General features: G+C 49.1%; 2 protein-coding genes across 17 annotated transcripts; one reads left to right on the top strand and one right to left on the bottom strand.

Moving 5' to 3' along the window:
* Positions 1-324: 324 nt before the first annotated feature.
* Positions 325-18,209, bottom strand: HNRNPH1 (heterogeneous nuclear ribonucleoprotein H1). 14 transcript variants are annotated; one of them, XM_074155763.1, is made up of 15 exons: positions 18,065-18,209; positions 17,102-17,215; positions 9,463-9,522; positions 8,304-8,441; positions 7,261-7,416; positions 6,914-7,057; positions 5,258-5,396; positions 4,077-4,255; positions 3,783-3,854; positions 3,570-3,703; positions 3,281-3,416; positions 3,035-3,118; positions 2,849-2,899; positions 1,693-1,785; positions 325-1,127 (listed from the first exon to the last, which is right to left on the bottom strand). In XM_074155763.1, the coding sequence occupies exons 2-15, from the start codon at positions 17,148-17,150 to the stop codon at positions 1,003-1,005; spliced, it is 1,560 nt and encodes a 519-aa protein (XP_074011864.1). In that variant the 5' UTR covers positions 17,151-17,215; positions 18,065-18,209; the 3' UTR covers positions 325-1,002. The 14 variants fall into 14 exon arrangements, with proteins under 14 accessions (XP_074011864.1, XP_074011862.1, XP_074011870.1 ...); XM_074155761.1 differs by lacking the exon at positions 18,065-18,209 and adding an exon at positions 17,806-17,905; XM_074155765.1 differs by lacking the exon at positions 18,065-18,209 and adding an exon at positions 17,806-17,907 and having other exon boundaries at positions 331-1,127; positions 3,570-3,682.
* LOC141470006 (deoxycytidine kinase 2) lies at positions 10,421-16,379 on the top strand. 3 transcript variants are annotated; one of them, XM_074155893.1, is made up of 7 exons: positions 10,421-10,527; positions 11,389-11,507; positions 11,926-12,119; positions 12,394-12,541; positions 13,085-13,200; positions 14,596-14,695; positions 16,101-16,379. In XM_074155893.1, exons 1-7 carry the CDS (start codon positions 10,428-10,430, stop codon positions 16,122-16,124), a joined length of 801 nt encoding a protein of 266 aa, XP_074011994.1. In that variant the 5' UTR covers positions 10,421-10,427; the 3' UTR covers positions 16,125-16,379. The 3 variants fall into 3 exon arrangements, with proteins under 3 accessions (XP_074011994.1, XP_074011995.1, XP_074011993.1); XM_074155894.1 differs by having other exon boundaries at positions 10,428-10,527; positions 11,929-12,119; XM_074155892.1 differs by lacking the exon at positions 16,101-16,379 and having other exon boundaries at positions 10,428-10,527; positions 14,596-14,740.
* Positions 18,210-23,101: the final 4,892 nt, after the last annotated feature.

Below are 23,101 nucleotides of genomic sequence, written 5' to 3'. Positions count from 1 at the left end.
AATTTATTGCAACAGGGTTGCTGCAGAGTCAATCAAAGCAGCGCTCTGGCTCCCCAGAGACACCCACGAGAAGTTACAGAATCACTCCCGAGACCCTGCCGAGCACAGGCTCAGGCTTGGACACGTCACACCAACAGGCGCTCAGCACCCCCGGGTGCTGGTTTTCTTCACCAACCCCCACAACTGTCACTTTTAACATCCCACAAGGCCAGCTTTGAGGGGGGAACTGTCACAGGGAGAGGTGACAGTGCTCGCCTTGGAGCACGGTGACACTTCTACGGGTGTAGCAGCCACACCACAGAAGCTGGAGGTCAAAAAGGAATGAGTTCCAGTTTTTAAAAGGAAGATTTATTTAACAAGTTTCACTTAGCGCAATACACCTAAAAAGGAAAATCACAATACAATGAAAGATTAAATCAAGGCCTCAGAATTTTATACGAACACCAAGACCAAAATCCTAAAGTAGCCGTATTGCGTCTCAACATGTTTCCCCCATTAACTTAAAAAAAAAAAAAAAAAAAAAGCTTTAACGTGCCTTACAGGATATTAAAAGAAATAAACTAGAACTAACATGCCAAATGTTCACTTTGAATTTCAGACACAGCCCCTATATTGTTTCTTTACAAAAAAGCATGTCTCTTTCAACATGTATTCAAAACAGTGTTGGATGTAATATGGTATAAGAGCAACATTTAACATAATTCAAACAGCTTTAACCTAAATACGCTTAACTGCTTAAATACACTCCTACAACGAAACTAACTTGAGAAACGCTCAGAGTTGTTTAACAGTTATAGTCTTTACTCAACTCGGTTATTACATCCTAGATGAATGTTCATTTCTGTACGTTCAAAAATACTGAACCTGAAAGGTTTTAAAATAACAATCCTGAATCCACTTACAGTAAAGCATAAATCACAAGCTCGTATTGCAAAACTGTTAAACTTAGTTTTTTGTTTTTTTGTTTTTTAAAAAAAGATGCGACCAAAAGTCAGCGATTGGTTACATTCCCCAGCCACCACTCATGTTGGACATGTTGGACATGCCGCCCATGCCGTTCACTCCCATGGACGCGCGGTTCCCGCTGCTGTAGTAACTGCTGTTCATGGCGCCCTGGCTCCCGGGGTCTGGGGGGGAAAACCGACAGCAGGTTCACAGCTGGCTCAGGCAGACTCGTAGCATCCTTCCCCCAACGCCTGTCCTTGCTGGGCCACCGCGTAAACACCATCTACTGTGCCCAACACTGCAAAGCGTCAGTTCATTACAGCTCCGGACCCAAAATCAAGCGTATCGGTTGTTCAACGAAGAGCCAGCTCTGCCTTGCCCTCCGTCTGCGTTCGGTGTTGTGCGGAGGCAGAGAGCACCCAGCCTCCCGCGTACCCTCCCCCCTTCGTACTCCTGTATCTAAACCAGGCTGGTCTCCAGCTTCCGCACCCAGAATCAGAGAAATGGAAGTCTGGAGACCGCCATCTCCTCCCCCTTCCAGAATCATTTCCCACATCTCCCTCCCTCAGCTCCAAGTTCCTGCTTTGAATCCATCCCCCTCCGGTTCTCAAATCCACAACAGCCAAGTCACAGGGCTTGTGCTGCCCGGTGTGTCCCGTGACCCCTCAGCAGCAGCAAACAGCCCCTCGAGGCTGGCTAAGCCAGCTGCGCTCGGCCCACCTAAAACCAGTGAAGAAATGCTCTTACCATATCCACTCATGCTGCTTTGACCACCATATCCTCCTCCGTAACCCCCACTCAGCTGCTGGTTAGCTGGACCACCATAACTGGATTGGCTTCCTTTTAAGTTAAGAATAAAATCGTTAAAGAGTTTGCCTCTCAAAACCAGTCTGCTCATTATCAACAAAACCCACCCTTCTCCTAACTAACAGCCCCCGGCCTCCAGCACTAGCTCTCTCTCGCCTAGATACGTAGGGGAAAAAGCTTCCTAAGGTAACAAGCTCAAGGCAAGCGCTACCAGGTTTCTAAAGATACTCCTACAATCAAGCAGCAACAGGAACTTCGAGAATTACAGCAGGCGCTCGTGATTCTCAAGCACTCGTGGGCGGGTTTACTTCTGCGCTTTCGGTGGATCAATCTGCTGCTGTATCCAGTACACACCCCGAGAGACTCAAACTGGGCTTCAAGTGAGCTCAGACCAGGCCGTGACAGCACCCGGAGACATGGTGACTCTGTACCTGAGGTTACTCGGCTGGGTACGCTCCGGGCAGACTCACTGCGCATCGCAGCAGCGCGGCGGGGGACCCCCACCTAAGCTTACTGACTCCCGCTCTTCACCTCAGCACTTGTCTACGCTCCCACACTGCTCTTCTGTAGTTAAAGCAGCAGCATTAGACTGCAAACATTTTGCAACCAAAATACTATAAAAGCCGCAGAGTATCTACACACGCGCACACACGCATCCCCACCCTCGAGAAAGAAACCCCCAAAAACCAACCACCGCCTTCATCTCTAAGGAACCAGACACGTCAGGTATCAAGAAGGGTATCTGCTTCACAGGCACAACAGTGGCTTTAGGCTTGTGTTGCAAATTTCAAACAAATTTGAGAGTTTTCTAGAGCCATTCAGACAGTTTCTCCAAATTCCAAATAGATTTTCCCTCTCCACCAAGACCAGGCTTGAAGGGCCTCGTGCCACAGATACACCCTCCATCATCAGACTCTGTCCGGGTCTCCGGAAAAAGGGAGGGGAAGGAGAGTCAGAGGACAGGTGTCTCCCACGTCACTCCCGCACCACCGCGCTCCCGGGGGCCACTCATCCCACCACACACACAGACCACATTCAGTGCCTCAGCTTATTCAACCTATTAATTGTTCAAATTATTCCCAAAAGGTTTATATACCTGGCAATGTGCTAGTGTTCCAATCTTGGACTACCCCTTCCGATTCCTTGACTGTGATTAAGACAGAATGTTGGATTTCAGTTTTTACGCCAGGCACAGAATAAGCAGGAGCTGTAGAACATTAGCCAGCTTCCTTTTCAATAGCAAGTGCTTGTTTAGAAGCGCAGTTAGACCCTTTACACATACCCATTGCTCCCATCATTTGACTGCCATAGGCACCACCGCTTCCTCCTGCTGTAGAATTCAAGAAGAGTTCTACATATCTGTGTTCTGGAAGACAAAAGACATTTTGCCGTGAGAGCGTTTCACACCCAAACCCAGGCGCAGTTTGCCTCGCTACAATAAAACCTTGGGCAGTGCAGTTACAGCAGACGCACGACACCGCCGTATGCGCCTTCCCTACAGCCACGTACTCAGACCCGTCGTACTTACGCATATTTGCTTTGTCTTTGGACATAGCGGCCACTGCATCCTCATGAGTAGCAAATTCGACGTCTGCCTCTCCGGTTACTCTGCCATCTGGTCCGATTTCAATGTGTACTCTTACAGGGTTCAGAGGTGAGAAGAACTACATACAAAAGTCACACAGATGAAAACGCACCAATGCAACAGCTCAGCCTCTAAAGGAACGCTCGTTAACTGCGGCGCAGTTGACGTGCCCAGTAACGACTACAGACTCTTAAAGCCATGCATTTAAGAAAAGAGCAGATTTGGGACTCACGTTGTAGATGTCGTTCTCTGTAGCTCTGTAAGGCAGACCTCTCATGTGGACGCAGTGGCCAGTCGTGCTCTGGAAGGTGGATCCCCCGTCGCCGTATCTGTGGTCCGACATTCCTGCAGAGAAAAGAGTCCATTCTAGGTCTTTCAGATGTATTTTAGTTTCTTTTGGAATGTATTGAAAGTTTAGTTACAGTTCCTATTAGAGAAATCTTACCTCTTCCAAATCTATCAGAACCAAAACCATAGCCATCATTATACCCATTGTAGTCATCATAACCTCCATAACCTATAAATAGATTGGACAACATGTTCATTTCAGCTACAGCAAGAGCCAAACACGCACGAACACACTGCAGACAACTTGTATTAGAACCTTCCATTTCTTCTAGAAGGAATACAGCCAAGGACATAATACAAACCAGCAGTTACAAAGCAGGGAAGACACTACCAGGTCCAAGTGTTGCTGCTTCTCAGATGAGCAGCTCCCTCTTGGACTTCGTATCCTTACCTCCTCCGTAAGCTCCACGCCTCATTCTTTCCAAGCTACTTCCTCTACCAAGACTGTTATATCCCCGCGTAAGACCGGGTCTGTCGTAAGGACCGGGTCTCTGCATTGCCAACAGCTTGCGTGGAGGGTCGTAGTGAGTGCGCACTTCCGCTCGACTACTCTTGAAGATCTCAATGTACCTAGAAGTGTTTCCACAGAGAGAAGTCAGTCTTCGGCTCCTTCCACAAACGCCTCACAACTTCACATTAAAACAAGCCATTTAGTCATAGCCTCGAAACTGGCGGTATATTTTTAAGCCAGGTTTCTTAACATTATGTAGGCAATGACATACTATTATAAGCACTACGTTACTTTCAAATCAGTGTATTTTCAAGAAATTACAATTACTGAAGGGTTTACATGCTCCTCATACTTCACAGTATCCCAACCTTAAGGGCGGGGGAGCAATATTGATTCCCCACCCTCCTCCCCCCAATTTTAAGTGTTAGTCAAAAAACGTAGGAGGGACCGACGTCCGCTCAACTCAGCACTGTTTTGCTCAGGTGGCAACGTAAACAGAGGGTTAAAAACCCCGGCCTCCACCAGGATTTTAACCCACCAGGATGCTAGGAAAAGCTCTGCATGTGCTAGTGAACCCAGCCTACGCTTCAGTGATTCAGCGTAGGCAAAAAAGTGCATGCTTCAATGAAAAATAGTCACAAGTAAAATAGAATAAAAACCCTTTGTGACAATTTCTTGAAAGCTATGCTTATTACATGGAAGATTAATACAGTAAGAAAATTTGTTACATTTCAACTTATAAAACAAGTTTAGAAAGTATCACATTTTCTTATGGTAATAAGAGTACTGTGCATGTCTTAAGAGCTAAAGGCATCATTGGTGCTATTTGAGAAGTTAAAGCCATAGTCTCTCAACTTTGTCACTTCAAGCTATCAGTTTTGCACTCCTCTGGAACGAGCACATTTCTAAAGCACAATTAAGCTTAACCCAATTTTATCTTTTCTTTTGGGTAAATCCAAACAGCCTGTGCCACACGCACATTAGCAATACCTTTACTGATCACCGAATTAGAGACCAAAATACTATTTCTCTTTGGACGTTAATACTTTCAGAAGAGAGAATATGGATTTAATTGTTTACCATAAGAAAAGTGACATAGCCAACCAACCATCCATCCCCACCTGTGCCCTATTCTTTCCTTGTGTTTCTTTAGAGCCTTTTCAGCTATTTCCTGTGAAGCAAACTGCACGAAGGCCTCCCCCGTACTCCTCCCCTGGAAGTCCACCGGCAATGTTATCCCATTTGGCACGATTTCCAACCCTTCAACCCAAGGACAAATAACCCCAGTAGGGGGGCAATATTAACATCACAAGCCCAGTCATGAGTTTTTCTTATAGCTTTAAATACACCAGAATTTTTAACACTTGTTAGTGAATGGTATGTTGATTCTAGAACACTAGAAGAAAAAAAGCACGTCAACAGAAAGAGATCCACGATCACATACCATTCAGTTTTCCTTCTTAACCCACCCTGCAGAGCACAGAAATGTCCTGAGTGTCACAGACAACTCCTCAGACAAAGCATCTAATGCAGGGTGCATTAAGAAGTTCACATATTACAAACCTCTTCAATTCTGTGAAAGTATTTAAGATGAACTTTTTAAGATAACGTCAATTCAAACACAGCAAGTTAAACAGCTTTATATACCTAACAAGTATTTTTACTAGAAGTCACACAGGTAAAATAATTAGTCTTATGCAAACATCAAGTTTCAGCATTAATTTTTTTTTTTTATCTTTAGGAGTGCTTAATTAAGAAAAAATCATGAAGTAATTTCAAAAGTATTAGTTTCTGAACAGAAGAGGCACATTTTGTATATTAAGCACATTAACAGTTTTTAAAGCTTGAACCAGGTAAAAAAAAAAAAACAACTTAAAAAGCACATGCTCAGGAATTGCTCTTGTTCACAATATACTACTGATTCAGAAAACAGAAAACAAGTTCTGAAGTTGCAGAATTTGAAATATTTCTATTGTATTTTAAAGCAAAACAGAAAGGTCAATCGTATCTTGTTATAGCAAAACATTCCAGGTAATTTTAATGCTCACATTTAGAAATCTACTACTTCGAAAATACTACCAAGTTAATTCCTAGGTAGATCAACGTATTTCATTTTTAGGCATTTATAATAGTATTCCAGTTCCTAAAACATAACAGCTGCAAAAAAGTGAGAATGAGTCAATGCAAGACATTATCTCTTCGCCTACAAAAACTTTAGGCTAGACAGTATCAAATTTGGTGGTTCTTCCCCTAGGAAAGGGAGTGGGGAGGGGGGAAATCTGTACTTGGGTAGAGCTCAGCAGGCTGTTTTTCCCTGGAATCTCATCGAGTACTAAATCTACACTTACAAGTAATCACGGGCACGATGCATGCCCTGCCTCAGACCCTGCTCCTTGTGCCGAGCCCAACGGTGGTGTTCTACATCCTTCACTGAGCAGCATGAGCCAGCCAAGGCTGTGGGTGGAAATATCCTCCCACCTGAATTGTTCACTTTTAATTTAGAAAGCAAGACACTTGTTTCCTGCTACCTTTACTTGGAATAGTATGTACCTCTAAGCATAAATTAGAGCAGCTTTGTGGAGTTCCCTCAATTATTTAATAAAGAAGTACTTTAGGAAGTGATTCCTCAAGGCCAGATAACTAACGAAGAATTGCTTATTTCCTTTTAATACCCATCAGCATAATACTGGAAGTGCTACTGGGCAATCCGTGGCGATTGGTTATCTTTTTTTAGCATAGACCAATAGTGCTACAGCTACTACTTTTATCCCACATACCTGAAAAAAACTGTACAATTTCTTCTTTACTACAGCCAAATGGGAGTCCTCTAAGACGTACAAAACCATCATTAGCTGTATCGGGGCTGTTGGGACCAGTATGCTTCAGAACCCAATCCATTTCAACGTTGTTTGACTTGAAAACTGTAAAAGGCACTTAGAATTAATGCAATCTGCAATACACAACAGTTTTAAAAGCCATTTGCCTTGAAACTAGTCAACTTATGATATAAAAGTCCATCTGTCCTTTCACATGCATTTTAAAGAGACAAAAAAAGCGATTAACTAAATAAAAACCCATCCAGCACAAACACATTTAGTCAGTTACTAGACCAACTGAGTCAAACCTTCAACATATCTGTGTCCCATTGTTTCTCTGTCTTTTTTCAGCGCCAATTTCACATCTTCCTCTGATTCAAGTTCAGCAAATGCTTCTCCACTTGGTCTGCCCTCCCTGGTGTAGATGAAACGGATACCCAAAGCCCCGTTTAGAATTTTGCAATCTGAAAATGAAACAGGAAGGCCAGAATTAATTTCATTAAAAGAACATTGTGACTTTAAAAAGCTTCAGATATTCTAAAAGGAAAAAAATAAAAACAACTATCAAATTATACCCAAGATGACAAAACCAGCAGTTGTAATTTTTATATAGAGCAATAAACTAAGCGACTAACTAAAATCAAATTATTCTTCCTGCCAAGTCTGAAGATTAGCAAATCACTAGGAATAAATGCAAATTAGCTATCTATTTTCAAAGCTCGGCTGCCTCAACTCAAGTTGAATGTGCTATCTGCTTCTGATCATAACTGAACTAAGCCTCCTCATCAGCATGAGGTTAAATGACTGGTAACAATCAGTGTAAGCGTAATGAACTAAATCAGAACCAAGTCCAATATGCTAGACTTCTGAAGCAGCTTTAAGATCTCCAGGCCCTGAAGAAAGCATGTATTTATCACCTCTACTTATTACTGCATAATGCTAATAATTTAGGGGAAGGACAAAACACACTGAACACTTACTTAACACAAGAGAGCCTATTAGGACAGCATCAAGAACTAAACTGATCTAGTTCAATCTGAAGCAAAAATTGTGAAGTGTTCTTTAAAACAGAAGCTTCTCTTTCAGGCTGCTCAAAAAGCTAAGGCAGTTGTGGCTATCCCAGAAACTCCCAGAGTAAGCTCCTTTGTGTCTAGTTCCTACTAGCAAAAGCATAGCTTTCCACCCTGCATCCTAGCTAAGGTACTTGATGCACTACGAACTTCACCTGCTACTGCAGTGCCCTCCACACTTTCTGGAACTGCTCACTGCAGTACTCCCACTGCTGCAGCGTCCCCACGAGGAACCTAGAATTGTGAGAGCCAGGCCCCTTTCCTCCCACAGTTGTGCTTACCGGAGAAAAACCTCTGCACCTCCTCAGTGGAGCAGGACCAAGGCAGCCCCCTGACCTTCACCACATATCCCTCGCTGCTCTCCGTGTTGAGCATCACATTGGGGGTGAGGCTCTGCTCCGTCTCAGTTTCTGTGGTTGCTGAAGAAAACCAAAGCAAGTCCTTTGAGATGCTGCACAGCACGGCCGCCACCCGCACCCCCTCAGAGCGCCCGGCGGCCCCCCTGGCCTTCACCCACCCACCCCCGAGCCTCCTCTACCTCGGACCGCTGCCCGCCTCACACACACAGAGCCGCTCCCGCCTGGACCGGCCCGCCCCCCCGGCCCGCGCCCAGCCCCCGTCCCCGCACGCACACATGGTGGGGCTCCGCGGTGGTTCTAGGGCTCCGAGCCTGATCCGCTGTCCGGAGAGCGCCTAGTCCCAGTCAGGCGGCAGCGAGCGGGCGAGCCTGTGGCGAGAGCGCGCTAGGAAATGGCGGCGGGTAGTCCCGCTTCCGCTGGGCCGGGCCTTCCGCCGCACAAAGAACCCCGGCCCCAAACACCACCCTGGTGGGCCCGACGGCTTGCAGTCCCCCGCCGACGCGCACGGCACCCGTGGCCGGCAGAAGAGCGGCGTGTGGCGAGCAGCGTGTGGCGAGCGGCCGCCGAGGAGCGCGGGCTGCCAAGAGGGGCTGCGGCCTGGCTGAGGGCGGGGCGCATGCGCGTCCACACCGGGCGGGCTCCGGCCCCGCCCCGCAGGCCCCACCTGCGCATGCTCTGTAGTACCACCGCGCTCCTCCGCCCCGGGACACGCACCCGCGCCGCGCCCGCCGGGTTTGCGCATGCGTCCTGGCTAGCCTAGGCTCTTCCACCCGCCCCCGGCAGCTTGTGCGCATGCGTCTCCTGCCTGCCCCGCTGAACAAAGCCGCCGCGGCGCCGGCTCCCGCGCTCAGCGCGGGCCGGGCCTGCGCGCATGCGCCGCTCAGCGCCGCGCTCCTCACCGCGCATGCCCCGTCTGCCCTCCGCCGCCCGGCCCCGGGGAGGGGGGGGGGGGGGGGGGGGGAAGGGGAGAATGGCCGGTCCCCGGTACCGACACTCGCCCCCCCGCAGGGGCACGGCACGCGTGGGAGGGGAGAGCGAGGAGTCTGGCTGCACAGAGAGGTGTGTGGGAACTAGCACTTACCAGCTTCAAATGCTGACGCTACCCCACGTGAAACAATCTGCTCGCTTCGGTCACTGAAGCCTGGTGTGTTTGTAGGAGATGGGGGAAAGAAGAGACATGGGTCACAATTATCATAAAAGAAAGGAAAATATAACTCCCTCCCATCTCCTCCAAACACACCAGACCTAGCTAGATTTCACCCTGAATCTCATTTTTAGAGAGGCAGCAGGAAGTTACAGGAATAACTACAGTCACGCAGCCTCGGCGAGTTGCACCCCTAAAAACTCATCATTTGAGAATCCTCCATCCCCTCTCTTTACCCTGCAACGAACACGCGGTCCATGTCTCGGCTTGCCCACAGGTGATGGAACCCGTGCCAGGAGTCAGGCAAGAGTCCCCACAGCCCCAGGCGGGCCAGCGCTGGCAGGGGAACGGGAGCCAAGCTGCTCCCGGCAGCACCGAGCCCTTTGTGCGTGTGTCCTCTGTCGCCACACCACGGGTGACCGACCCTCAGTCGGTCCCTTCACTGCAAACCTGCCCGGCCTCAGCCCTCACAGAGCTGTGTAAAATGTTTGGTTTAACAAACACCGATCCGGACCGTAACAACTGCCTCCCCAACCAGAGCTGGAGGATTTTTGAAAAATAATATGAGATAACGCTCTCGAGTTCACGCCTGAAAACCAAATAATACAGATAACTTGTATCCGTTAATGCAAATCGAAGCAGGGAGTGGAACCGTTTCACAGTAAGCTCCTGAAGGCAGCAGCTCAGCCCGACTTCACTCGCTCCACGCCCGGGTTTAACCCCCGACGGCGGCGGCCCCGCTCCCCCGGCCCGGCCCGGCACCCACCGCGGCGGGAGGGAGAGAGGGAGGGGGCATCGCCTCCGCCTCTTCCCGGGGAGTGGCGGCGGCCGCCATCCCGCCCACCGGCTGGCGGGAAGCTTAAAGCGGGCCGGAGCAGCCGGAGGCCCTGAGTGCTGCCGCCATGTCCACCCCCGCCAAGCGGCACTGCCGCGGCCCCGCCGGCTCCCTCGACTCCAGCTTCCAGAAGCGCCTCCGAAAGATTTCCATCGAGGGGAACATCGGTGAGCGCGGCGGGGGAGGGACGCGGCGGTGGGGGCCTCGGGAGCGCCCCGAGGTGGCGCGGATGGCGGCGCAGACGCTGTGGAAGAGGGGCGGCCAGGGGCCCTTTCCACCCACCTCCGCATGAAGGCGGGAGGATGCGGTTGAAGGAGAAGCGCGGCCGCCGCTCAGCCGCCCGAGGGCCAAGACCCGCTGCCGGCGGTACTAGGGAATGGGCGCCATCGCCCGGGGAAGGGAGGGGGGAACCTGGCCGGACACGGCGAGGACGCAGTGTCCTCGTCCGCGGTGGGCGGGCTTGATGGCAACAACCATCCCGTCCCTCCCCGGGACGGGAGACACGGGAGACACACGCACCCACCCCACCGGGGCCATCCCCGCACTCCCGGCCCGCCCAAGGACCGAGCCCGGGCACGGCAAGGCCGCCCCCCGCGTCCCGGCCCGACACTGCGCCACACGCCTGCCCGCCGGCGCCAGCTGCCCGCCCGCACCGCGCATGCGCGGCGACATGTTTCCTCCCCCCCCCCTTTCGCCCCCGTGCCGCGCATGCGCGGGCGGCACCCCCGCCATGGCCCGCCCCAGGCTCAGCCTGCTCCTAAAATGGAGGCCCCCGCCGGTGCCTATCGGCGGCCCGGCACAGGCAGGGCTCCTGGCGCTGGAGATTAGAGCCGCTTTCTCAGAAGGCGGACAGGCGGCCCGCCCACCAGCCCTTCCCCAGAGCCCCAAAGCCCGCCCGGGCTCCCCTGCGCCTCACGCACCGCAGCCACGCTGCCTACAGGCTCCACAGGACACCTCACAACCGCCTCACCATCTCTGTCAGACCAGTCTCATCCACACCCTCAGCGAGCTTTTTATATCCTCCGCAGCTGCAGGGAAGTCAACGTTTGTCAGGCTGCTGGAGAAGCACAGCGATGAGTGGGAGATCATCCCCGAGCCCATCGCCAAGTGGTGCAACGTCCAGACAGCTGAGGAGGAGGAGTACGAGGTAGGTGTTGGGGACCAAGATGGGGCACAGAACAAACCACGGCGGCTGGCTGGGAAGCCCTGCCACAATCCAGCTACCCTTGGTGGGGATGCCACTAACATACCCGTTGGTCATGCATTGTAAAGGCTACCTAGGAGGATACTATTAAATGCATATTCCAAATAACCACCTCTACTCCACAGGAATCTAACATTAAAGTCTGGAACTCGATGATCAACCTGAACTAAAGAAGCTGTCAAAGACTACCATCAGCTGAGAGACAAATCTCTATTCCTATGCCTAAGCATTTTCAAAAAATTAAAACCCACCCAACACCCACCCATAAACTCTTACTTCAATATACCAGAATTCTAGATGAAGAAAGAGAAATGAAATCATGCAAATATGCTGGTATTAAGTGTTCTCTCTTGTCCCCTAGGAGCTTTCAACATCTCAGAAGAGCGGAGGAAATCTACTTAAAATGCTGTATGATAAACCCACCAGATGGGCCTATACATTTCAGACTTACGCTTGCTTGAGCCGCGTAAGAGCACAATTAAAGCCTGTCTCAGCCAAGCTACATGAAGCAGAACACCCAGTGCAATTTTTCGAGAGATCTGTGTACAGTGACAGGTATTTACTCTCACAACAAGAGTTCAGATTAACAGCTCCATGTCTTTGAGCACAAAGACGTGGAGCTGGGGTAACACTTCACATTAAGCTAGTATCTGCAAGGAGCAGGTCTGATTCAACACGTGAGAGCTGGATGGTATTAAGAATACTTTATGGATGTAAGAGTAGGCAGCTATTTTTTCAGTACCATGATTCTGATTCTAGTGAGAAGTGTTTTAGTAGTTGACTTTGGTCATTCCTGGTATGAGACTAATACTAATGCCTTTCACCGCAGATATGTATTTGCTTCTAACCTGTTCGAGTCTGGAAATATTAATGAAACAGAGTGGGCTATTTATCAGGACTGGCACACATGGCTTTTGAATCAGTTTGAATCTGATATAGAACTGGATGGCATCATCTACCTAAGAACCACACCTCAGGTACGTTCATAATTTTCAGCTCCAGCTTTTGTTTCCGTAAACTTAAAGAGGACATAAAACCCTATGTATTCATGAGAGTAATGCAGTGACTAACACTGAATTAGCTTCCCCCCCCTACAATGTAATGGGAAGCCTATTGCAAGTTCAGATTTCATTCAGAGACCAAATTAAGAACCTTCCCTTCTGAACTGCTGTTCTGATGTCAGCAAATGCTGCAGTCACCAGCACCCACCACCCTCAGTAAGGATCCAAGGCTGAAACTGAACTTCTGAATAAAGTTTGATTTAACTTCAGCTCAAGACTGTATGGGAAATTAAGATAATCTGCTAAAGTGGCTCAAGTTTGTGTTTTGTTTTTTTTGAAACAAAAGTTATTCTAGATTTAACTCATTTATATTCAGCCAAACATTTAAAATTAATGCTTACTAGTGTCTAGTATTAGTCCTTCTGATTTAAGGACCCCTTGGTCTATTTAGCTGATTTAACCTTCAACACATGATTAATGCCTAGGTTTGTGCTTTTTTTTTTTTTTAATTATTTTTAGAAATGCATGGAAAGGCTACAGATGAGGGGAAGAGAAGAGGAGCAAGGAATTGAGCTTGAGTATTTGGAAAGCCTCCACTATAAACATGAAACCTGGCTTCATGAAAGAACTATGAGGTATGAACCTATTTTCTTGTAGGCAACTTTCAACTTACAGGCAAGGCTCTTTCTTTCCTACCTTATACACTAAAGGGAAATCACTGCCCAAGAGATGGAACTTCATCTAATTTAAAGTCTGTTAAGCATTAGCTTCAACTAGAAAGCTATGTAGCTCTAACTCCAGCAAGGATATGAATTTTTTTAACTGGAAGTAGACGGGAATAGGGCAGAGTTGAAGTGGTGGCCGATCACATAAGTTACCTACTAAGCAGCATCCAGTTCCAGTGTAAGGGAGGGCAAGGTCCCAACTACCTTTAAACTAGGATGACTGTTTCAACTAAGTTTAAATATTAATCATAGCTTCAAAATAAACGCTAATCAGAAGGCTTTTGGCAGGCACTATTACACACAAGTAACTAAGTGATCTCTGCATACCTTTCCCCCCAGTGTCCTTACTGACTTTTACTGGCTTTCCCGCCTAAACAATCTCTGAATGTGAAAGCAGACTTTAGAATTTCCCCTAGAGGAGCCTGAAATATTCTACTGAATGGGAAGCATAACAATTCCAGGAAAAGTACTTTACCGGTCACATCTACTCTCTTAAGTTTCATGTAAGATGACCCAAATACTTGGAAGACAAGGCAGCCCTGCATACTGGGGAATTTTGGGAATGTTTACATTGTGTACTCCTTCCAAACTTGTGAGCGAGCATTTCCTGTGGTTTTTCATAGGAACATTTAAGTCTTTGAACACAAGTTAAGAATGTTGTTCAGCACACTTACTGCTTACATTTTAGAAATGCTTTTCACACGTAGATAATAACTACTGCTTTAAGAGAACAATACATCAGTTGCACAACTACTGCTCCTGTCTGCTTCTAGTAGCCAAAATGGTCTTCTTATCTCTGAGCCATTTTAAATACCAGTCTTACAACCTGCTAAAGAGGTCATTCCCACCAGAGGAAGCTTTAGACCTGCAGTAAATGGATTAGCAGTTAACTAGAAGGGGGGGGGGGAACAAGAGGGCAAGCGATATTTTAAAATACACGCTCCCTCTTATCAAAATCACATTCCTGGTAATTGATTCCGTAACAAAGGATGAGGTAAAGGAAATTAAGGTAAGAAGCATAAACTCGCTTTCCTCCCTAGTTGTACAATAAAAATAGATAATAAAAGGTCAGATTTACGTAAAAATTGCAGTGATACAATGTTGACTAGGTTATAAAAGAGCAATTAAGGACAGACTTGACTTGGGCTTTATACCTAAGTCATGGGCAGCAGCATTAACATCTCAGGTGCATGTGGTAATCTGAGTAATGAATGCTGCACCCTTAGGACAACTTGGAAAGCAGTATTGTTTTATACACAGGATGTTACAGCATTTTTACTTGCATTATGTTCTTCCATTTGACAGAGTTGATTTTGAGAACCTTAGAGAGATTCCCATTCTAGTTTTGGATGTTAATGAAGACTTTAAGAACGATAAGATTAAACAAGAGTACCTGATTGATAAGGCAAGTATTAAATGTTTCCTCATAGTTGCTCTTCTTGTGCAGTAATAGCTCCAAGTTATCAATTTATATTCTTAACCTTTGTGATGAAGTACTTGTTTGGGACTAGTACAGTCAGTCTCCTTCACAGACTTAGGAAGCTACACGGCTGCAGAAAAGGTGTTTTACTTTCCTTCCCAAACAAACAAAAAAATCATTTAAAGAAGGGCAATCGTGGGGGATGCAAATACACAGCAGCTGGAGTAGTCAGACCACTCTCTGCCACGTCTGCACTGCCATACTCATGGTTAAATAGCTCACAGAACAATACTGTCCAATTCGTGTCAGCCATCATGTCCTTAGAAAAATCCTGCAGTCAGCTTAGAGCTATTTATGCCCCCTCGCATTCTAGGGATCTGGGCTCTTCCTGGACAGAGCACAACACATCTGACAAACACAGGCATAACTGAACCTTGTACGCAGTTCTACATGCATGAAGTGACACTGAAGTACAGTTGGGAGGGAAACTCAATAGCCGTTTGAGGAAACAAGGCAATAACAAATACGTCACTTGAGTCAAAACGCTGTTTGCTAATTCCAAGGAAATTCTTCTGCAGGAGCCATATGTTGTGTGCCCAGCAAAAAACCCACAAAAATCCTAATACTTAAAGGCATGGGGCTCACCCCCAACCCTCCAAGTAGAGCTGTAACATTAATTACACTCACTAGGACACATTAACCTTCCTTTCCCCCACTGCCCCAACAAGATTATTCTTGTAAGACGAAAACAAGTGCCCTCCTATCAAACCATATAAACCATTTTCTCCATTTTGTTCTCGGTCATCGATTTGAGATCACTGAAGAATGACTCCGTCAAGCCAAGTCTAATTCTCCCAATTAAATAGCTGTGCATTAACTGGGGAGGGGATTGCAGTGTTCAGTTCTGGAGGTATTTGTTAAGTTATATCCTCATGGAAACCAGCAGTTAACAGCTTGGAGAGTTATGAACCAGACTACACTACACATGCCATCTTTCTTTGAACTTGCCCACTGCAAGTGTGGTCTCCACCGAACCCCTTTCACCACCCAACACACGAGGTCAGCTCTCCTTCAGCCTGGGGTGGTGGGTACAGCGAGGTAATGAAGTAACATTCTGTAAAGCATTCCAGAAGCTGCCTTTCATAAGTACTTGCTATTTTTGAGTAATCAAGTTACTCAATTCTACCCAGTAGTAACTTACAAATCTTGGGTTCACAGCTGTCTGCTACACTGAAACGCATTTCAGTTCATAAATTAATTCGATGGAAAGGCAGAACAGCACTGGAGACTGTACAGTAACAAACTATTTGTTTCCCAAGACAGGAAGGAAAAAAACCTAATGATTTAGTTTTGCTTCTAATGCAAATATATATGCTTTTTGTTTTCACAGGTCAAGTCTTTCCTGACTTCTTAAGAACATGAAAATTACTTTGAATAAGTCCCTGAAGTTCAGAAGTTAAGCCTAACAGTGTTTTCCTAAACATTTACTTTAACTGAATGCATTACCTGTCTAGCTTAAGGCAAGCCTGAAGTGTAAAATATGGTTTGGGTTTTTTTTGCTTGTCTGACCTGTGTGGTTTTTGATAGAATTTTCTGTATAGTTAAAAGGAGAAACTACGGAGTGCTTTGATAGTGTTGTGTGTATTCTCTGCTTATTAATAAAGATTTTAAAATAATATTGACTAGTAAGTGGCGTTAACAGTGGAGGAGTTAGCCAGTTATCAGTTGTTGACAGCCCCGTAAACAGAGATAGGCGCTGGGGCAGGGTTGTTTTGCAATAACTGGCATAGTTCACCATTTTAAGACGAGACTGTTATGGCGTCCAGAAACCTTTACTTTCAAGTTCTGCTTTATTGAATGGCTCTTTTTTCACGGAATTTACGCTACTTAGAGATGGCCGTTACCCGTTACTGTAGTCGCAAGGGTTACACCTGCAATAAACTCATGTAAACAGATCTTGTTTACACACACACACCCCCCCCCAGCACACGGATTTCCACTCCCCCCCCCCCCCCCCGACACCCCACACGGTGCCGGTAGGAGGCAGGGACCGGATCGCCGCCCCCACCCCCACACACACCCCCGCCACGACGCACGCGAGGGCGTGGGGGAGGGGAGCGGCGCACGCGGCCGCACCGCCAGGCCGCCACCCGGCCGGGCCGGGCCCCCGCCGCCATGGCCGCCCCCGCCCGGCGCCGCGCCGGTAGGGCGGTGCGTGGCCTTTCCCCCCCCCCCCCCCTTCCACACCGCCGCCATCAGGCGCCAAGGCGGGGGCTCGGCGGGGCCCCGCGGCGGGCGGGACTGGCCGCCCCTCCTCCCCGCCCCACCCCCACCACACTTCCCCCTCACTGCGGCCTCTCCCCCCCCCCCCGCAGCCTCGCCGGGCCTTACCCAAGCCGGGGATCTCGCCCTCGGTCTCCTCGGTGTGACAAGGGTCCATCTTGGCCGCGCCTTCCCCTCAGGGGCCGGAGAGAGGAACAAAGCTCGGCGGGGGCGCTTCGGGCGCTGCGCAAACGGAAACAAAAGCTCAGCGGCCGCCGAAGGGACGCTTCGGCGAAGACGGATCGGGGCTTTTCGGTGGGTTTCTCCCCGCCGTAGGGGGGGATGAGGCGCGATGAAACCGTCGGCCTTTCCCGGGCCCGACCCGCCTGCTCGCTGCCGCTGCGCAGCGCCCCTCCGCCCCTATAAATACCCGCCGGCCGCGCTGCGCAGCGCCCTGACGTCACGCGCCGGCCGCCAGCCAATGGCAGCGTGACAAATTAAACCAGCCAGTCACGTCCGGCCGCCGCGCGCGGGGGGGGGGGGGGGGCGGCAGCAGGCCGGGGGGGGGTCGGGTCGCGCTGCGAGGAGCGCGGGGTGTGTGGGGGGGTTGTCCCGTAACGGCGGCGAACCTCCGCGCACCGGCCCGGGGGGCTGGTTCCGATCGCCGCCCCCGCCGGCCCACCTCGCCCGTTTTTCTACCCAAACCCCCAACATGGCGGCGGCTTTGTCCCTCCCCACCCGCCGCGCCGATCGCTTTCCGTTCTCCAACCCCCCCCCCCCCTCCCGTCAACCTCCCCCCCCCCCCCGATTTCCCCTCAGCACCCCCCGCTCACGGCGGGCTGCGGCCGCGGAGCTCCGGCGGGGATCAGCGGCTCCGCGCACTGCAGCAGCGCCCGCCGCCGTCAGGTGGGCTGGGCTCCGCCTCCCGCCGCCGCGGTGCGGGGAGGGGGACACGCACACATACACACACGGCGGGGCGCGGGCCCGGCGCCGAGCGGCCTGGTCGGGCCCGTCCCGCGGGGAGCAGGCCGCAGGCCCCCGTGAGGCGAGGCGGGGCGTTGGGGGGGGGGGAGGGCGGTCAGGCCAAACTACCGGAGGCGGCGGGGGAAGGAGCGAAGGGCCAGCGCACGGTCGGGCAGGGCGATGCGCGGCCTGCGGGAGGCCGAGGGCCGAGATGGCGGCCGCGGGCTGGGCGGTGAGGAAGGCCTTCTTCGGGCCGCCCTCCCAGCGCCCGGGTGACGCTGTTTGCCAGCGCTGGCACGGAAATGGGAACAATGGGGATCGTAACGGCGGCGGCTGAAAACCCGCCAACCCCGACCTTTCCAGATCGTGCTTTCAGAGTGACTTGTTTGTTTGTTCGGGCAGGTTTATTTTGCAGGATCTCCGATCGGAGATCACCGAGTGGCCTGGCAGGGTGACACGAATGGCCACTCTCCGCTGCACCCTGCAGTCCCAGACCAATCCCTTCTGCAAAATACTGTTGCCAAGAGTCATTAGCTAAAACAACTTTAGATCAAAATAGCTGTAAGGGAGCCAGTGCGATCGAAACAGATAAGTGGTGACCTTAGGCCTGTGGAGGTGTGGCGCCTGTTCACAGCTTTGTTCCGGGGTGGTTAGTGTAAAGCGAATCCCTTTGCTAATCCTCATTGAAGCCTTTGCATTTCTAACAGTGAGTTAATGATAATTTTTTGTCTTCTTTTAATGTATATTAATAACCATAGACTGGGGTGCATGTACTATGTGTCATTCTATTAGTTTGATTGGTCTTTTTTGGTCTCCATTACTGTATTTGAATAATGAGGGAAAATGAGGGAAATTGTTTATGCATCATGATCCACGTGACTTCATGGCTTTGAAGTGGGCTGTACTGGCTGATTTCTTGCGATCTTGCTATTTCTTGCTATTTTCAGTGATAAATAAAGCCTGGTGTGCCCCAAAATTTTCTTGTTCATATGTTTATTGTAGTCAAACAACATTCTGACTTAAGCTTTCTCTTTAGAGGTCCCTTAGGCAATGAAAATCTTCCTCTCTCCACACCGGGAAGAAGTACTGCTGTGTACATATTCTTCCAGCATTAGAAGAGAGGTCATATGACTTTTTTAGCAAATATGTGATTGCTATAAAGTGTAGGCAAAATACCTGCCTACTTGAAACTTGACCCATCCAGCAGGAAGTTGGGTACAGCCACTTCTAGGGGAAGAATGTGACTGTGAGCAGCAAAGACAGACATAGTTATCAGAAGAGTTATAATTAGCCAACGTATATGTGGTGTTTGAAAAATGAAAATAATAATTAACAATTCAAGTGGAGTTGTTGTTAACAGCAGCAGCTTTTTTCCTGAGAGGCTGTCTCTGGTAAATACTTTTGCAAGCAAGGGTGGTCCTGTGGTATGGGAGCCCTTGCAAAGAATGAGACAGGGGATAAAAAACTTGTTGGAAACATCTGATGCAGGATTTTATTAGGTTTCTTGAGCAAGGAAACAACTATGTATGTATTTTACACATGCAAACTTCCAGGTCTTGCTTCTGTGATTTCTTCTAGGACTCGGTTGTCATCAGTTTACCTGGATTTTTTGTTTATGCTGCCAACCTGACACCTGCACCTTCCCTGCCAGCAGACACGGCTGAACTGCAGTGTGTCTGGCAGCCTGTCTGTCTCAGCAACTCAAGCCACAGCTTCAGGTACTTGTTTTTCTCTGAAAGGGCTTTGTTCTACTTCAGGATTTCACTGGCCCGTTCCTGTGAAGGGGAAAGGTACATCTGTAGCTCAGACTGCTGGGGAGGGGAGCTGCTCTCATTTCTCCACTTGCGTTCCCAGAAGATAAATTTCACCTTGTTCAAGCCGGCCTGGGAAGGGCTGTAATCAAAGCCAGGTTCAGACTGCTGGGTTTTGTAAGCCAGCTGGTTAGAAAATGGGCAAAGAGTTGGCTTCTTGGGTAGAAATCTGGAGAAATGATGTGCCAGATAGTCACACAGCCCCTGTGCAACATCCCCAACTCCCTCAAAGTTCATGGTGAGCAGGGCTGGGAGCAGAGACCTGCACCAGGACGGCATGAGCACCAGTCCAACCTGCAGAGAGATGCACAAAGCTGAGCGGACACGTTAAGTGTTAAGCTGGACCAAAGTAAAGCTCTTCCTTGAAGCCTGTTGCCTTCTCAAGACAGTTCTGTTTGGTGCCAGCCATAAATCTCTATTTGTTAGCTTGTTTAAGTTTCTTTCCTGGGCAAGAAAATAATGAAGAAAATCTGCAGCTCTGGTTCAAGGATTTTATAAGCATCTAACACTTATGTGGAGACACTTTGCATGTCTGGAAGGGATGCAGATGCTGATCTCTGAGTAGGTTTTGGAGACATTGCAATGCAAAAAAAACCCAAACAAACCCCCAAACCAATAATTCTTTTATGGGCCAGCGTTTGCCATTTCAAGGAGAAGAGAAAGCCGTCAGAGTTTAAATACCTGCTCTGAATAGATGACAGAACTCATCATCCATCATCCCGACCCCATTGCTGTATGTGCCTTCCCTTTCTCTCTTTCCTCTCTGTACGTTATCCATTTGGTCTTCTGCCTCCGTCGTAAGCTTCATCCTTCGTGTCTCAGCTAGGTGTGTTGCATGTTCCTTGCGTTTGCATATAAGCATGTATATTTCAGGATCTTACACTTAATCTGCAAACCTGATTAACTCTCAACAAATACTGCTAGCAGCTGACTTGCTTTATTATCTGAGCTCTGAAAACGGGGAATGCGTGGAAGTCTTACACTCCCAATGCTTTGTAGGTTTCTCTGCATGTGTGGCCTCCAGTCAGAAGTCCTAGAATTCAATAATAACCTTTCTGTCGCTATCCGTGGCGTTAGAAACAGCCTTTAGCTGTGATGCTGTGACAAATACAAGCTAAACAATGCTATTAAATATGCATGATGTGTGTTCTGCCATATTAGATAACAGGGCCACGTTCATCATCTGCTAATGCTGCCAATTCACAGCTTTGCTAATGCAGCCTCCCTCATGATTATGCTTTGGGCAATTTTAGAGGCTTTTTGGTTATACTTCACCTTTACTTTCTTCCTTTTCACCTTTTTTATCTTTCTTCATTACTCTGAAAATGGTGGTTTGCAGCAGAGGCCGAGCAGAGCTCATGTTTCCCAGCTTTCCTGTAGTTCACTAAGAAGCCAAGCCAGTCTGGAAAGCAATTGGAGAAGCTGATAGACATGGCTTTAGTGAAAAGCAGATCCTCAGGTCTCTCCTCCTCTCTGAGACCAGTGCTGTATGGTTGGAATCTATACCACCAGCTCATCCACAGCTTATGCTCAGCATCCCTTGTCAAAAGGAAATGGAAGAATTACCTCTGTTCTGCTCCCTCAGTGATGGCACCTCTCGGGGCTCCGTTGGGAGTTCACCTGTCTGAGGCTTTTCTGTTCATTAATGTGACTTCGGCCCGTTACCATTTCGATTTTGTACTATTATAATCATGGCAGTTGGCAGAGTACCTTCACCTTGCTGTGAATGCAGTTCCAGCAGTAGAAGGGGGGGTCTCCTACCAGCATACTGTGGGAACCTGGGTGTTTTGCCTGACTCCGAGCTAGGTGAGCATGAGTCAGCTCTCATCCAGCAGCCATCTGGCCGTGCAGTGCCGTGCTGAGCTCATCAGGCTGCTCTCCGAGAAGGTTTCTTCACTCAGGCAGAACATTTACAGCTCTTTGGCAGTTCAGCCCTGCACCAACGGGGAGGGAGGTGGGCAAGTGTCCATTTGCATCCCTTGCAACGAGCCTTGTCTGCATTTCCTTACTCCACCCAGGAGGAGAATGGGCTAAAAAGCTGTAAATACTTTACAGTGGGGTGACTGAGTCCGGTCTCAGGAGAGCTCGCTGCGGTATCTCTATCACGACAGATAACTGAGCTCTTGATATTCGAGCCACACGTGCTCATGAAATGGAACCTATTTTAGCTCCTATTTTAACAGCAGGCTCAGGAGCGGTGACCACAGCAGCACGCTGGTTTCATCCTTGCTGACGTGATGATCCCCACCTTCCACCCCTTGCAGGTAGCGTTGCCGTAGCTGCTGGGAGTCACCCAGCTTTCTCTTGTCACCTAGTTCAATGTCAAAGCAACGCGGCGGATGCACGTGCTGCTGGCACAGATCCTCTTTTCTTCTCTCACTCTGCGAGTCCTCCTGAGTGCTGAGCCTCCTTATGCTCTTCCTACCCAACTTTCACCTTTAGCTCTTAGGCCCCGGAAATCTCTGGACACGGAGTCGGGCACAGCATCGGTGAGGGCCGGAGCAGGGCACGCTCTTTCCTAAGCTGCCACAGCAAATATCTGCTTTCCTTTGGAGGGAGGGCATTCACAAAGGGGCACGTTAAGCCCTGTCCACCTTGTATATACTGTGGCTCTGCCCTCAGCAGGGGTAAAATGAATTCTTGGTGCTCTCTTACAAGTGATAATTGCTGGGAGGTATGAAACTGATGAAGATGAGGCAAATTTTAACCTTAGAGCGTGGATTTTCCTGGCCTCCGTTGTCTTGACCTACTAACATACAAAGTGGCAGAGAGCTGTGGTTTTGCTTGGATTTTACCCCACTGTTTAACCCGGGAATGGCTTTTACTGCGTAGGGCTGTGGCCCGTGGTAACGTGAAGGGAGTATTTGCCTGCGGGCGAGGGGCCTGTCTGAAACACCCTGCGCCTCCATCCACGGCTGCTTCTCTCCCACGACAGTGCGGCGTTCGAGCCAGGCACGATGCTGTCAAACCACAGGTGTGACAGGGGTCAGCCACGGTCACGCTCTTCACCCCAGTCCATCTCAGCCTTTCCACTGAGAGGTTGTGCTCTTGGACCTACACCCTCCTATTGCCCCGGAGCAAAGCACTCCTCCTTCCTCTGATCCTGCTGTTACGCACCCTGTGTCCGTATGTTTACTCCGATCGAGAGGGTTCTGGGTACCATAATGTTCTGGGTGCTCATAACGCTCTCCTCGGTTTTGGCACTGATGGATACATCATTCAAAACGACTGTGCTGCACTCCAGCAAGCACCGAAACGCTGTTACGTTGACAGCGAGGCCTCTGCAGACTCAGCACATAAAATGGGTCACTCCCGCAGTTATTTCAGTTACACAACTCCGGCCTTTCCTTTTCCT

This window comes from Numenius arquata, chromosome 11, assembly GCF_964106895.1.
Source record: "Numenius arquata chromosome 11, bNumArq3.hap1.1, whole genome shotgun sequence".
Lineage (NCBI taxonomy): Eukaryota > Metazoa > Chordata > Aves > Charadriiformes > Scolopacidae > Numenius > Numenius arquata.
The sequence above is the reverse complement of the archived record's forward strand: the minus strand, read 5'-3'. Positions and strand labels throughout refer to the sequence as shown.

Excerpts from the sequence above, each read along its gene's own strand:
- HNRNPH1 (XM_074155759.1), bottom strand. The coding sequence starts at position 17,150 with ATGGACCCTTGTCACACCGAGGAGACCGAGGGCGAGATCCCCGGCTTG. Across the intron at positions 3,855-4,076 it reads GCGTGGAGCTTACGGAGGAG|GTTATGGAGGTTATGATGAC; the intron begins GTAAGGATACGA and ends ATCTATTTATAG. Across the intron at positions 1,786-2,848 it reads GAACACTAGCACATTGCCAG|GAAGCCAATCCAGTTATGGT; the intron begins GTATATAAACCT and ends TTAACTTAAAAG.
- LOC141470006 (XM_074155892.1), top strand. The coding sequence starts at position 10,428 with ATGTCCACCCCCGCCAAGCGGCACTGCCGCGGCCCCGCCGGCTCCCTC. Across the intron at positions 11,508-11,925 it reads CTGAGGAGGAGGAGTACGAG|GAGCTTTCAACATCTCAGAA; the intron begins GTAGGTGTTGGG and ends CTTGTCCCCTAG. Across the intron at positions 12,542-13,084 it reads ACCTAAGAACCACACCTCAG|AAATGCATGGAAAGGCTACA; the intron begins GTACGTTCATAA and ends AATTATTTTTAG.